The sequence below is a fragment of the Gopherus flavomarginatus genome, chromosome 25 (genome assembly GCF_025201925.1).
Source record: "Gopherus flavomarginatus isolate rGopFla2 chromosome 25, rGopFla2.mat.asm, whole genome shotgun sequence".
Lineage (NCBI taxonomy): Eukaryota > Metazoa > Chordata > Testudines > Testudinidae > Gopherus > Gopherus flavomarginatus.
This window is the reverse complement of record NC_066641.1, coordinates 7403577-7417235: the sequence shown is the minus strand read 5'-3', so window position 1 is coordinate 7417235 and position 13659 is coordinate 7403577. Positions and strand designations below refer to the sequence as shown.

General features: G+C 46.6%; 1 protein-coding gene across 3 annotated transcripts in view; it reads right to left on the bottom strand.

Moving 5' to 3' along the window:
• Nucleotides 1-1721: 1721 nt before the first annotated feature.
• The window catches only part of LOC127040686 (myosin light chain 4), a 37852-nt gene continuing 25914 nt past the window's right edge, over nucleotides 1722-13659 (bottom strand). For all 3 annotated transcript variants that reach the window (XM_050935174.1, XM_050935173.1, XM_050935175.1), the window contains exons 3-7: nucleotides 10289-10438; nucleotides 6550-6723; nucleotides 5831-5908; nucleotides 3639-3683; nucleotides 1722-1983 (exon numbers count right to left, since the gene is read on the bottom strand). In XM_050935174.1, the coding sequence (XP_050791131.1) occupies nucleotides 3655-3683; nucleotides 5831-5908; nucleotides 6550-6723; nucleotides 10289-10421 (414 nt within the window). In that variant the 5' untranslated portion in view covers nucleotides 10422-10438 and the 3' untranslated portion in view covers nucleotides 1722-1983; nucleotides 3639-3654. The remainder of the gene's footprint in view (nucleotides 1984-3638; nucleotides 3684-5830; nucleotides 5909-6549; nucleotides 6724-10288; nucleotides 10439-13659) is intronic.

Here is a 13659-nt window from a genome sequence, read left to right as displayed (position 1 = left end):
TTCCTTTGAAATTTCACTGTGCCTTGATAGAAGAGATCTACCACCTTCTTTGACTTTCAAGGACAATAATGGATCACTCACAGACAAGTCTGCAAAATCCAAATGGTAAGGATTTTTTACTCATGAAAGCTTATGCCCAAATAAATCTGCTAGTCTTTAAGGTACCACCGGACTCCTTGTTGTTTTTGTGGATACAGACTAAAACGGCTATCCCCTGACACCTCACTTAAACACTACTCAATTACAAAATCTGACATAAAATACAAAAGTGTCATGGCACACTAGTACTGGAAAATTGCTGCTGACTTTCTCATTTTGTCTGTATAAAATTTTAGTTTGTACTGACTTCGTTAATGCTTTTTATGTAGCCTGTTGTAAAACTAGACAAATATCTAGATGAGTTGATGGACCCCCTGGAAGACCTCTGCTTACCCCCAGGGGCACGCATGCCTCTGGTTGAGAGCCACTGCACTAGACTTCACTGTTATGAAGGGACAATTCTAGGATTGTGAGGAGACCTCTGTCTCCATGCTTGGAACTTCAGGTCCCAGGTGGCATTTAGTGGTGGAATAGCCCTTTGAATTGCAAATGGAGCCAATCCAATCTGGAATAACTGGGCATGAATCAGTCTGGAAAGGCTCTGGGATACTGACATTGTGACCCTGTCTACACTAGGAGAAAAGGTATGCTTTTAAAACATGATCACTAACATTTTAAAATCCTAGGGTAGGCAGATCACATTTCATTTTAACATGTTAGGTGGGTGAGATAAATCAAGCTAAAACTACAACTTGCCCTATTTAAAAACATACCTGTTTTCCTAGTACAGACAGGGCTCCAATGTCACTATTTCAGAGACATTTTCTGAGTCTAAGCACATTTGAGCATCTGTTTACAGGAGTCATTGTGCAGTAGCTATAGATGGGATCTTTCTACTCCCTCCTCACAGGATACCCCTCCTGTTCCCCCTACTCTGAAACAAGACCCCTCCATTTACTACTGCACTCCCCTAGCTCCAAGGTGGGACATCCCTCCTACCACCCAAGGTGGCATCTCCAGAAGCAGAGAGTTAAATAGACATTCAAGTTATCTCTGAACACAGACCTGTGGGACTCTCTTACAGAATATCATGGGGAGTCACCACACGCTAGTGTCCCAGGAACCATGGCTGTGCTGGAAACAAATACTATGAACCAAATTTTGTTCTCACATACTGTTGCCAATCCAGAGTAACCCCTTCAGTGGAGTGACTCAGATTTACACCACTGTAACTGAGAGCAGGATTTGGCCCAATAAATGTTCTTTTAATTTTGGCCGTGATGAAAGGTAGTGACTTGACAGCCCCGGAGGAGGACCTCCTATATTCACAGAGCAGGGGCAGCAGCAGCGCAAGTTTTCCCCCATGGCAAAGTTCAGCCATGGTGCATACCCCTTTTAGTGGGGAGAGAGAGGAGTTCAGTCTCCACTGCTTGCCCTACAGATCTCTTCTCCTCCTTCACACGTTGTTTTCACAGGTCCCCAAAGCTGGCTCTGCTCCCTTCCTGTACAAACACCTTTTCCATCCTGCCTCCTTGTGAAATCCAACAGCTGACTTCTTGCAAGCTGACCACACCCTCATCTTCCCCCCACCCCTGAGTTTACCTTTAGTGAGTGAGGACGACATTTGATCTAGCCTTTAAAAGGACCAGGGCAAACAGATGACATTCAGGGTGTGGGTGAAATTTAATGGGTCAAACGACGCAGGGAAACAAAATCAAAAGAATAAATTAAGATTAAAAATGGAAGGGCAGACATATGTCCTTTTATATACAGAGGTGATCGCACACAATAGTGTAGGGTTGGTACATTGTGGCTACGAGGACTCTTTGTTGTGGCTCATATGAGATACAGCTGCGGACTCAGGACATTTTAGGAAGGAAGGGACATGGGTCAAGAATTCTTGCTGTTGGTAATGCTTAGTTGGATGGAAACATTTCAGAAAACCTGGAAGGCAAAACACAGAGCATTTTAATATAATGACAATGGATGATGATAATAATAAGTCTGTGAAATAATAGAACCAACTCTCAGATGGAGCCAAAATATTCATAGCAATGCTTTCATGACATTACAAATAGTATTCCATTAACATAGTTGTGTTTGGAATTAAATGTCCCCCTGCAGGGTTTGCCACTAAACATTGCAGCATTGAACTAGTGCATAAGAATGCAAGAGAAAATGATTAGCAATTGCCGGGACATTATTTACCTAGAAATCAGACTCCTGTTGGCAAGTTTTTGCTTTTTTTTAAAAAATCTGTCTTCTGCTATTTCAAGTAACACCTAAAACTGAAAAAGATTGGAGGGGAAAGAAGTACTTCTTTTTCTTTAGAATTTGTTTATTTTGTGCATTTGACAGCACTTTGAGCAGTCACTCTCTTTCGCTTTTGTTGGTAGGGGTCTTTCGCAAAGTAGCAGGGGAGAAAACATTTAAGAACACAAGACACTGAGTTAGTGAAACCACAAAAATCAGTAGGAGGATTCAGGGGCAGCGGCAGCATCTAACATTATTTTCAACTCTTTTTTTTTAAACTGACTAGATTTCAAGTTAATAATGTCCCCCTACGGAAAGTGACGCTTACTGGTCTATTTTCCTTGTGCAAACTGAGTGAAATGCAAAATAAACTGCATAAATGGTGAATTTTGCATATTTTCAGTTTTAATAAGGGGTTTCTGGTAATACAAATAAGGATTTTTTTTTAGACAAACAACTTTTAACATGTCATCATCCCTACAGTCATAGATTTTAAGGCTAAAAGGGACCACTATGATAATCTAGGTCAGTCTCCTGCATAACATGCCAAAAAGCCTCAGCCAATAATCTCTGTATCTAGCCCATAACGTCTGTTCGAGCTAGAACATATTTTTGGAAAGAGATCCAGTCTTGATTTCAAGATGTCAGGTGATGGAGAATTCACCACATCCCTAGGGGATTGTTCCTATAGTTAATAATTACCTTCACGGTTAAAAATCTATGCCTTATTTTCAGTCTGAATTTGTCTAGCTTCAGTTTCCAACCACTGGATTTCAGTTTGCCTTTTAGTGCTAGATTAAAGAGCTTTCTACCGTTAGAAACAACCTTATATAGATATTTGGAGACCATCTCAAATCAGCTCTTAACAGGCCTACAGTTACCTGGGTTATCCTGTTTACCGCTTTTAAATACTGGGACAACATTAGCTTTTTCCCAGTCCTCTAGAACTTCCCCAATAATCCAAGATATGTTAAAAACCAACATTAAGAGTTCAGAGATCTGTTTGGCCAATTCTTTTAACACTTTTGGGTATCATGTCCTGCAGATTTAAAGATACTCCCCCTTCTCCAGTTACTGATGGAATAGAAAGTATTTCATTGTCACTATAAAATATAAACACTGCTTGTTTCCAAATACAGAAGAGAAAAATTCATTGAATACTTCTGCCTTTTCCACATCAGAATCAACAGCCATATGGCTCACGCTGCTAGAAATCTTTTTAAAAATAACACAACTTTGATCTTTTTTTTCCCTTTGGTATCTTGGTGGTATTTCATTGCAAGGCCACCAGACCGAGTTGGCTCAAACATTTTAGGGTAAACAATGAAAGATCAAGACAAACTCACCCTGAAGATTCTTGTTTCAACCAGACATGATGTGCTTGACAAAAGCTGAGCAGGAAACAAGAAGAAAGGCTTTAAAAAATCCACCCAGACCCGAATGCGAGCCCTTGCCCTCTGGCACACACAGTGCATCACAGCAGTTCCCAGACCTTTTGGGTAACTCCACCAGTTAACCAGAGGTGGGGACAAATTTCCCATAGAGCTCGGAGTGAGATTTCCAAGCGCTCAGCACCTCCCGCACCCCTCAGTTGAGGAGAGCTGCTCAAAACCACTCCACTCTCAGAGTTCCCATTGTGCCACTTACAGCCAGATTCTCAAAAAACCTCAGCACCCAGCATGCAGTCAACATGCTGAACGCTGCTGAAAACCTTGCCCTGATTGTAGGTCTTTTGCATATTCCAGTCTCAGAGACCAGCGGCACCATTTAATACCAATCACCTTCCATTTAACTGAGTGCAAGTCAGTCCTCTCAAGCTCCATGGTGGGTGTAACAAGGTCGGTGTAACCTTCAGAGTGCCCCCTTGTGACACAGGGTGGCTCTGCAGCATCTTTGCCTCAGTTTCCCTCTCCTGAAGGTGCCCGAGTAATTTAATAAAGGCTGTCTTCTAGACCCTTTACATGGGTGGTTTAGTGTCATAAACAGATCCAAAATAAAGTCCTCAAAGTCCAAATCAAGAGATCATATATTTAAGGTCTATATAAATATCATTTCCCACTTTTCAACAAGCCACTCCCAGTATTTGACACCTAGAAACTTCCCTGCCACTCCCAGCACTACCTAGCTAGAGTCTTTTTCCCCCTGGTGTCTCAGAGTCCCCTACAGGAGCCTTCAAACTCCCTACGGCCTGCCCATTCCCAGTTCCACACCTTCCTGCCTGGATTGTCTCCCCAGACCTCCTCCTTATCTACTCCAGGGAGAGGCCTGACTGGGCCACATGACCCTCTGGTCACATGACTTGCTTCATTTTCCCCACCTGGGGAGGACAGTAGGCTGTGTCACAGGTTGGGCTGAGACCCTTCTCCCTTTAAAGGGCCAGCCACCCTATCACGGTGGGTTAGAGTACCCACATGTTCGTGGAAGGCAGGCATTGCAATGGTGCACCGGAGCCTCGTACAGAGGTTCATCATTAAAGTGATCCATGAAAGGAAAAAGGATTAGGCCCCGTGTTTAACTGAGTAATCCCACTGAAGTCAAGACTACCAGAAACAAAAGGCTAGAGTACCGGTGCTGGGGCACCCATCTGTGTTTAAGAGTCATGGCGCTACATGTTCCTACATTCCATGTGATTCCTTGGGATTATGTACACTGACAAAATCTCCCACAAGCTTCCAGGCTTTCCAGCCTCTGGGGATTTAGGGGCCCACAGTAACTGCCTCACACTCACACTCGTCCTGTCCACAAGGCTCTAAGCCAGGGTGAAGTGGACATCATGAGCCGAGTTGAGACAACAGCTGGAAATCTCATTCCAGCTTCCAGGTTTGGAGTTCCACTGAGATCAGAAAAGGGATTTAAAAAACAGGGGACATGATTTGACTTGCACTTTGGCAGCAACATCAGCATCCCTCCATTTATTGCTCATCAGAAACCCCAGATGCATGGTCCGATCATGGCTGGAGCTAGCAGGGCAATGGGTGCCCTGGAATCCAAGTCAATACTAGAAACATTTCCTGATATAATAATGTCAGTTAGGAGTGTGGGTTATTTTTACAACATTTTTATACTGCCAAAAGCAGTATAGACAAGAAGGCAGTCTAGAGGAGCATTGCAGAGTGTCCCTTTCCCTGCTACTGAAATTGCTATTGGGGCATTTTGGTTGGAAAGCCTGGGAGATCTTGCCCTGCATTTTGAGCTCATATGACAAAGCGCCAGTGAACTACTGAATACACAGGCACTTCGCCTCTGTCCTACTGACCCACACCAAACCACTGTCAGAGTCAGGGTTAGAACTGCCCTCGCTCCCCCGTCTTTGCACATGTGACCACTAGGCACATTGCATCCTGGGAACATTTTGTTGGAAATCTCTGATATAAACATTCTCCTGATCTCAAATTAGTTGATTAGGACAGGAGTCAGATGGGTTTTCCGCACTCATTGACCCCCGGTTTCTCTTTCCATGTGGTCAGGAGATACATTTAGCATCTCAGAGCAGACTGAAATGGGTGGGGTAGCCATGAAAGGAAACTTTTTGTCTTACCTTCATAGTTGATGCAGCCGTTGGCATCTTCCTGTCCTGTCATCAATTGCTCCACTTCACTTTCCGTCAGCTTCTCTCCTAGGGGTAGAAGCAGAAGGACAGGTTGGTTAGGATGAGGACTCTAGCACTGCCTCCAGCTGGGGCTCATGCTGCTGTGGATTATGTCTCCCGTGGCTACTCCCTGAGAGACACCCAAAGCCTCCCAGATGTCAGGTTAACATCTGGGACAAGATTCGTCTCTTGGCTAAACACTGCATCGAAGGTTGATTAACAGAGCAGACATGAGCCAATGGGCTACATATTGGAACCACTAGAGGAATCCAGAGAAGAGGAGCAAGGAATCCAGAGAAGAGCTGTCAGATAGCTGGGAACAACTTTGAGTCATTAACCAGTCTGGATAGCATGAGAACCAGTGCCCTGGATGTGAAAGGCTCTCTATCCTGGAGCCATTCACTCTTCTAATGCCAGCACTTTCATGTCCATATTAATAATAAATTGGGGCATTGGCTAGAATCAACATTTGGAAGAGGAAGATTATATCCTTGTCTTCCAGAGATAGAAGGGTCACTCCTCTAATGCATTATACCTGAGCAAGGTCCCACCCACAGGACTTCACCCCGACCTGCACAGCCTGGATCTCTCCCACCTGGAACAGACCCTGCCACCCCAAGCTGCACCATTACAGGTCAACCATATCTAGCTTTGTCTCCAGCCCATACCCAGTGTGGCAAGCACATGGCGCAGTTCGGCACCCATGACGGTGCCATTCCCCTCCTTGTCAAAGACACGGAGGCCTTCCACAAAGTCCTCAAAGGTTCCCTGGTCCTTGGAGCGGGAGATGTGCTGCAGCATTGGGAGGAAGGTCTCGAAGTCCAGCATCTTTGTGTTCATTTCTGACGAAGAAGACAAAGGAGGTGACATTAATTAAATAGTCTATGGCACATTTTATAACAAAGCACTTTACCAGCTATATATATATACACACACACACACACACACACACACACACAGAGCAATCACTTTGCTATCTCAAAGCCATCTGAGGTAGAACCAGGCAGCTCTTTAACTGTATATTTGAGAAAGAAATAGGGATGAATCCTGCGTCCAAACTGAAACTATGGAATCAAATTGATGGAAGTAGATTGGCAATTAAACGCAGTAGAATTTGGTTGGGAAACAAGGCTTGCCACCTACTCTTGTGGGAATTGTCAGACACATTCTAATGGCCCCAGATGGGCAGAGAACAGAGTCTTTTAGATGAAACTCTTTAGTCTCATTGCCAAAGGCTTTTTTATTTGCCAAGACCCAGAGTCCAGAGACGTCTGAGGGAGTTGGGTTAGATTCGTGAGGCAGAGTAGAACCCAGCAGCTGATTTCCCTTTGCCCTGCACCATGCAGTCATCACCATGCAATAAAACACTACTAAATCAAGGCAGTGGAGAATCAGGGCCCAGCTCACTGCTCTGGCTCTGCAGGACTACAGGAATAACAACTTGTCTGTGTCAGGCAAGCCAGGAGAACTGACTCAGAAAACACGGTGAGCTGATCTGCCAAGTCCGAAGGGGCCGTTTTTATGCAGTTACTTCTCTGATCATGGCCAGGTTTAAAAAAAAAAGCAGTTTCTAGGCAGAGAGGAAAGCTTGGGATATAATCACCCATCTCAGCGGCTTTGATCTAGTGTTGCCAACTCTCATTATTTTCCTTGGGGGTTTCATCAAAGCCCCAGCTTCTGGAATCAGGAGACTGCATGAAAAGCTAGTATATTTCCAGTCCTCATTGTCATGGAGAGCAGCTTGAAAATGTGACTCTCTTGCATTCTCAGGGCTCAGAAATAGAAAGCAAATAAAAAAGCACTCCCCTATTTTTTATTAAAAATGTCATCAATTTTGGGGGCCTGACTCATGTTTTATGAATGCTTAGGATAGGTCATAGTGAAGATCAGCTGGGCTGCCTTTGCTAACAGCTCCGAGATTTGAATTTCAGGTGATGGGGGCAGAATGTTCTCAGCAGAGAGCTCTGGAATTCACTTTCCTTGTCAGTTTGTCAGAATCCATGTTTTTACCACCGGGGCATTATACAAGGATCTGGCTTTCTCCTTACGGGAAAGGCTGCCTACAAGGGTTGTGGGAATTAATTTGATTGACTCGGTCAACATACTCCTTTGTTAACTGGTTTATGGGTATTGTTCAGGCACCCAGAGAGTTTCCCAATCAGCAGGTTCTTATTAAGCAAAAAGTAAAATCAAGGAGCCACATCTCCAGTGAGTTTGAATCCACATAGCTCCCTGAAGTCAATGAAGCTACACCAATTTACACCTGCTGAGGATCTGGCCCAAGAATAATGCAATCAGGGATGAGCCACCCAATGAGGATAGTGTGTCCTCTGAGCCAGATCAAGGGTGATATTTGACGGGGGGAAGGGCGGAATGATCCAGGCATAAAGAGTCTCTGAGTCATTTTCTTTAAATTATGAAACAGTCAGAGCTCATTGGTTCTTCTCTCCGTGGGGCTAATTCCACCACAAATCTCCTGTTATGTTACAGGCTAGATTTCCCCTTCAGGCCTCCAGATGGTCTGTCCACTAAAGCCTTCCCAAGGGCATCGGCAGGGAGACAGCGGCTGCAGAATGGGGGAGTTTTATTTCAGCTGCAGGGAGCAGGGGAACCTGCTCTGGAAGGGGGTGGGGTGGAGGGTTAGGGTGACCAGACAGCAAGTGTGAAAAATCAGGACAGGGATGGTGGTGGGGGGGTGTAATAGGAGCCTATATAAGAAAAAGACCCCAAAATCAGGACTGTCCCTATAAAATCGGGACATCTGGTCACCTAACGGAGGGTCAAGATGCAGAGCACTGACAACATGAGGGACACGGAGCCTGAGTGAGTAAGAAGAGGGGCCTCAGACGCATACTGACGCAATAGCTCTTGTTGACTCATGATCTGCAACTAAATGAGCAATGAAAGATTTTGCAGCTGGGGGAGACTGGCTCTGACCCTCCTCTCCTGTCGTCCCTGATGCCGCAGGGTGGCTGTGTGGCTCTCCATTCCGTCTCCTGCTGCCCCAAAGTGTATTCTGCCCTGAAGAGGAGATGTCAATAGAAGGGAACACCCTGCTCACAGCCCTGTTGCTGTCTTGACAGCCCTAGGGTGGCTGAATCAATTGCACCCTCAGCTGTCTTCAGTAGTCTGGGTAGAGTTGCCAATCCTCCAGGATTCTCCTGGACTCTCCAGAATATCAAGATTAATCTCTAATTAAAGATTATGTCATGTAATGTAACCTCCAAGGAATAAGTCCAATAAAATTGGCAACCCTAAATCTGGGCCTTCAGCCACACTCAAGTGTATTATTACAGGGGCAGAGTCCACGAGCCACAGTGAGCCAGAGATCAGGACTGCGACCTCGTGTGGGATTTTCTGTTGCAGAGACGATTGTCTCAGAGGTAAAGTGTAGAATAGACACCTCATGAATAGAAACCCACTTCCTCTCTGTCCCATTCCCCTGCCCCTGAACCTCTTTTCTTCCCTGCTCTTTGACACTTCATCTATAGAGTGAACTGTGTGCTGGTGAAAGGTGTTAGACTGAAGGCCGAAGTGAACAAAGTCTCCAATCTGTCTACAAAACAATTCAGCACAAGCTTCTCTACCCTGCTGCCCTCCACCTCTGTCCTGCAGGAACTGTATATAAAGGTAGAGTTGGGCAAATTTTTTTGCCAGAAAATGCAAACTCAGATTGAGCAATACATTTCACCAATACAACCCTTCTGCTGTGTTTTTGTCCCTTTTGTGTTTACTTTCTGCAAACATTTGTGCAATCAGGTTTCACTAGCATGGATGCTCAACATGGTTGCGTTCCTTGACTAGGCCTCCTATGTGCTACGACAATATAATGATCATGATAATAATACTCACAGAGAGTGAATTTTAAGCTGATGTGCACAAACACATAGGTAAAGCTCATTTTAAATTTGCTCTCCGCGAGCGTTTGCACCGGAAACCTGATGATAAAGGTGACGTTTGTACAGTCAATGAACTGACCAGTACCAGATGACTTACACAACCAATTGCAGCTGAAATTATGAATGGCAAGTCATGGAGTAAATGAAATTTGCAAAAAAATGTTGTCCAATAAAGAATAACTTAGAGAAAAATTACAATGTGCTCCCGGATGTTTTGCTAATGGAAGAAGTGAAGTTAGATAACTCAGTTATGGATTATTCACTCAGCTCTGGCATGGTGACGAATGGGTATCAATGCTTAACCAAGAGCAAGAGAGGTGTATCGGTATAGATAGGTACACAGATAGGTAGGTTGGTAGATATAGATATGCCAGTTCATTATAGAACACTGCACAGCCAATAGATGGGAATGAAGCTGAAGGTCTATCTCCTACATGAAACATAGTCTACTTTGCAGCTATTAACCAATTAACACAATGTCTCTCCACCTTGGCCTGGTTTCTCTTACCTTCTGGTTTGGGCTTGCCCAGCACCTTCAGGACTTCAGCATTGGTTGGGTTCTGCCCAAGAGCCCGCAAGACATCACCACACTGACCGTAGGTGATCTTCATCTCCCCGGTTGGGGTCCTGTCAAACAGCATGAAGGCCTCCTTGAACTCTGCAGAAAGGAAGGGAGAGAATCAGCTGTCATCTTCCTATAATGCCCTCACATCCTCCTGGTGAGAGGCTGAGCCCTAAAACTGGTCCCGTCCAGAGGGCTGGTGCTGCTGGACAGGGAGGGTGGGGTTTTGAGTGTTGCCTTTTGGGATTTTCAATGGGGATAAAGTTTAACCAGTTCCTCCAGTTAAACCCCTCCAAGGCAGAAGCTCCTCCCTTGGGCAAGTAGAGCATCCTCAAGCACAACCGCATTTCCACTATCTTTCTCCTTGACTCAATTCTCCCATGGGTTTCCATGGCCCAGAACCTTCACTCAGAACTCCCCCTCTCATCCCACCTCTCTGCCTGAAGCCATTTTAGCAACTTTCCCCATGTACTCCACTGTTCCAGCTCCTCCCCTGCCGAATCCCTCCTCCCGGTCTGCATCTTCTCATGCCTTGGTTACTATAACTCTCTCCTCTATGACCTCCCCAGTTCTCCTTGTCCCCACATGTTGCAGAATGCTCCTGCCTGATGTCCCTCACGTACAAAGAAGGGTGGGCCACGTTCTCCCCATCCTTAAGATCCTGCTCGCGACTGAGCCCTGTGCATTGCGGGCTACAGGACTGCCATTTCCAGGTTCTATATAACTCCCATCAGCCTAGGGCCCGGTGCCTCCTTTTACCTTGGGGAATGGGGCTTAAATCTGGAAAGATCAGGATCTGCTTCTGCTTATACATAATATTCTTCAGCCTCCTGGCCTGCTGTAATATTCTCTCTCTACCTCGTAAGTCCGCCAAGTGAGCAATAACAGTCCTGCAAGCATCTGTCCCAGGCTTCTGCCTCCAGTTTGTTTCCCTGTAGGCTTTCTCCACGACGATGGGGTCCCTGGGTGCGTCTAGCCGCAGAATGGTGGGCAGCCATTTCTCCAGGAATGCAATCAAGTCTCTCCCCTCCTCTTTCTCTGGTAACCCAAGAATCCTCAGCGTGCGGGCCCGGGCCTGGCTCTCCAGTAGCTCCACGCGGGTGCCGAGGTGGCTGTTTTCTCGGGCCAAGCGTTCCAAGGCCTGGGTGCACTGTTGGGTTTTCACCTTCTGTTTTTTGACCGAGGAATCAGTCTGAGTGGCTGACTGGGCCAGGCCGGTGACTCGCCCTTCCAGCACATCCATGCGAGTATTGAGACCCATGATTTTACCATCAAAGGCTGTCACGATCTCTAGGTTCTTGTCTGTTTTCTTCTTGATTTCGAGCAATAACGCTCTCAAGGAGGCATCCCCGCTGTTTCTGCTGCCACGTGGGATTGGATGCTCAGGGTGTCCATGTGGCGACTGAGGCATAGAGGCCCAAGATGTGGTTTCCTTGGTTTGGTCAAAATCCGTAGGCAGGATTTTTAGTCTGCTTGGTTTATTACTGGGCATCTTCATACCAACTGCAGTGCTTTGCCTTGCTAAAGATCTGGACTATAAATGCCCATGGCTTGGTTCTGCCAGCCTAGGAGCCCCTGCCAAACCGTTTGTCAATCCCTCGCAATCCAAATCCTGCACAGGTGTGAGCTTGATGTTGTTTCTTGACACCATCCACCTTTCCTTTCCTACATAGTGTGGGGCAGGCAACCCTGGAGCTGCTGCCCCCGGGTGTGACATCACAATGCCTACTTCTCTGTCAGTGGTGTTGTGCTGCACTGGCTTTGTGCATGTGAGTGAGAGAGTGCTGTCACCCTTTAGTGGCTGGGCCCACAGAGCATATATAAGGGAACCACTACTAGTGTCAGTTAAGGGCAGTCTCTTTTAGCTCCTGCGGCCAGCCCCTGTCTATTTGGAACAGAAGGAGAAGAGTTCTAGTCCTGTCTCCCCAAGATGAGTGTATGATTAATTTAGAAATTGTGTCTTGGATTCATTGTGGTTTGTACCCTCTCTGTGGGCCTCTACAGGGAAAATAACGGCAAACATCTGCTCAGATTGGATTCCATCCAGAAGCACATTAGAAGAACGTAAGGCTGTGCATTCATCTATCTCACTATTGGTGAAACCCAAACACCACGGTATTAGTACTTGTTTACATTTTTCACTGTCTTTTTTGGAAGGGGGGGCATCACAGGGACCATTTGTAGGACTCAGCCTGAGACCTGATCTTCCTACAGTACTTCCACCAGCCTGAATTTGAACCCAGATCTTGGCTGTATCCAGAGGGGTTAATAGAGCCATTCAGAAGTGTAACCATAACCACAGCCCACCCCACATCTCTGTATGTGGCTGGGATCTGCTCGTTGAGAGGGAATCCCTGATTTCAAGCCAAGGCTGCATCTTTCAGCGTGAACTGAAAATGCTTTTCTCTTGCGAGTACCCGCTTGCTTCCCCTCCATTTTTGGTGGCTCCCCCATCAGCAGAGCAGAGCAGGGAACTGGGTTCCATATATTCCTTCTGATGCTTTAGGAGTTTGCGACCTTCCTGAATCCCTGGTCTGGCCCCATTCATATTCCTCTTATGCTTCTATTTATATGTCCACCACTCCTACCTCCAGCCCTTTCCACCTCCCCTCCCACTGCCACTTGCTCTGCTCAAGCCTCTCTTCTAAGTGCTCCACAGGGCTCGTCTCATCCTCTGGTAAGGAGGCGTTGGCACCCCTCCGACCACCTGTAGTGCCGTGTGTTATTACTGGGTAGTACCAGCTTGTGCATTCAATCAATGACTCTGCGTTCTCATTTGATATGCACCTTCTAGCCACCATAAAATGGCACGAACCAAAGCCTGGATGGAGTGTAATGTAGTGATTAGAGCAGAGGTCCCCAACCTGGAGAGTGGAAGGAACATTTGGGGTGGCATGGCGGGGCCTGGGCCATCCCCCACAGGGGGAGAGGAGGGAGTATCGCCCAGCCCTGCTCAGCCCCCAGCTCCAATTCCGCCCCAGCTCCCGGCCCCAGCCCATGCCTTGCTCCCAGCCTTGGCCTCTGGCCATGACTCTGTTCCCAGCCCCAGACCCTCCCCCAGCTGCAGCCTCAGCCTTGGCCCCCTTACTCCCATCTGCGCCCCCATCCCTGGAGCCATCTCCCAGGGCGAGCACGGACAGGGGTGGCGGGGGCGTGACTGTGAAGAATTTGGGGACCACTGGGTTACAGCATGGAGAGCTGGGGATCAGGACTCCTGGGTTCCATGTCTAGCTTTGGGATGGGGGAGCGGCCTAAAGATTGTAGTCAGAGAAGGCCTAGGAGTCAGAACAGCTCTTCTAGTCTGCAAGGCAGTGTCG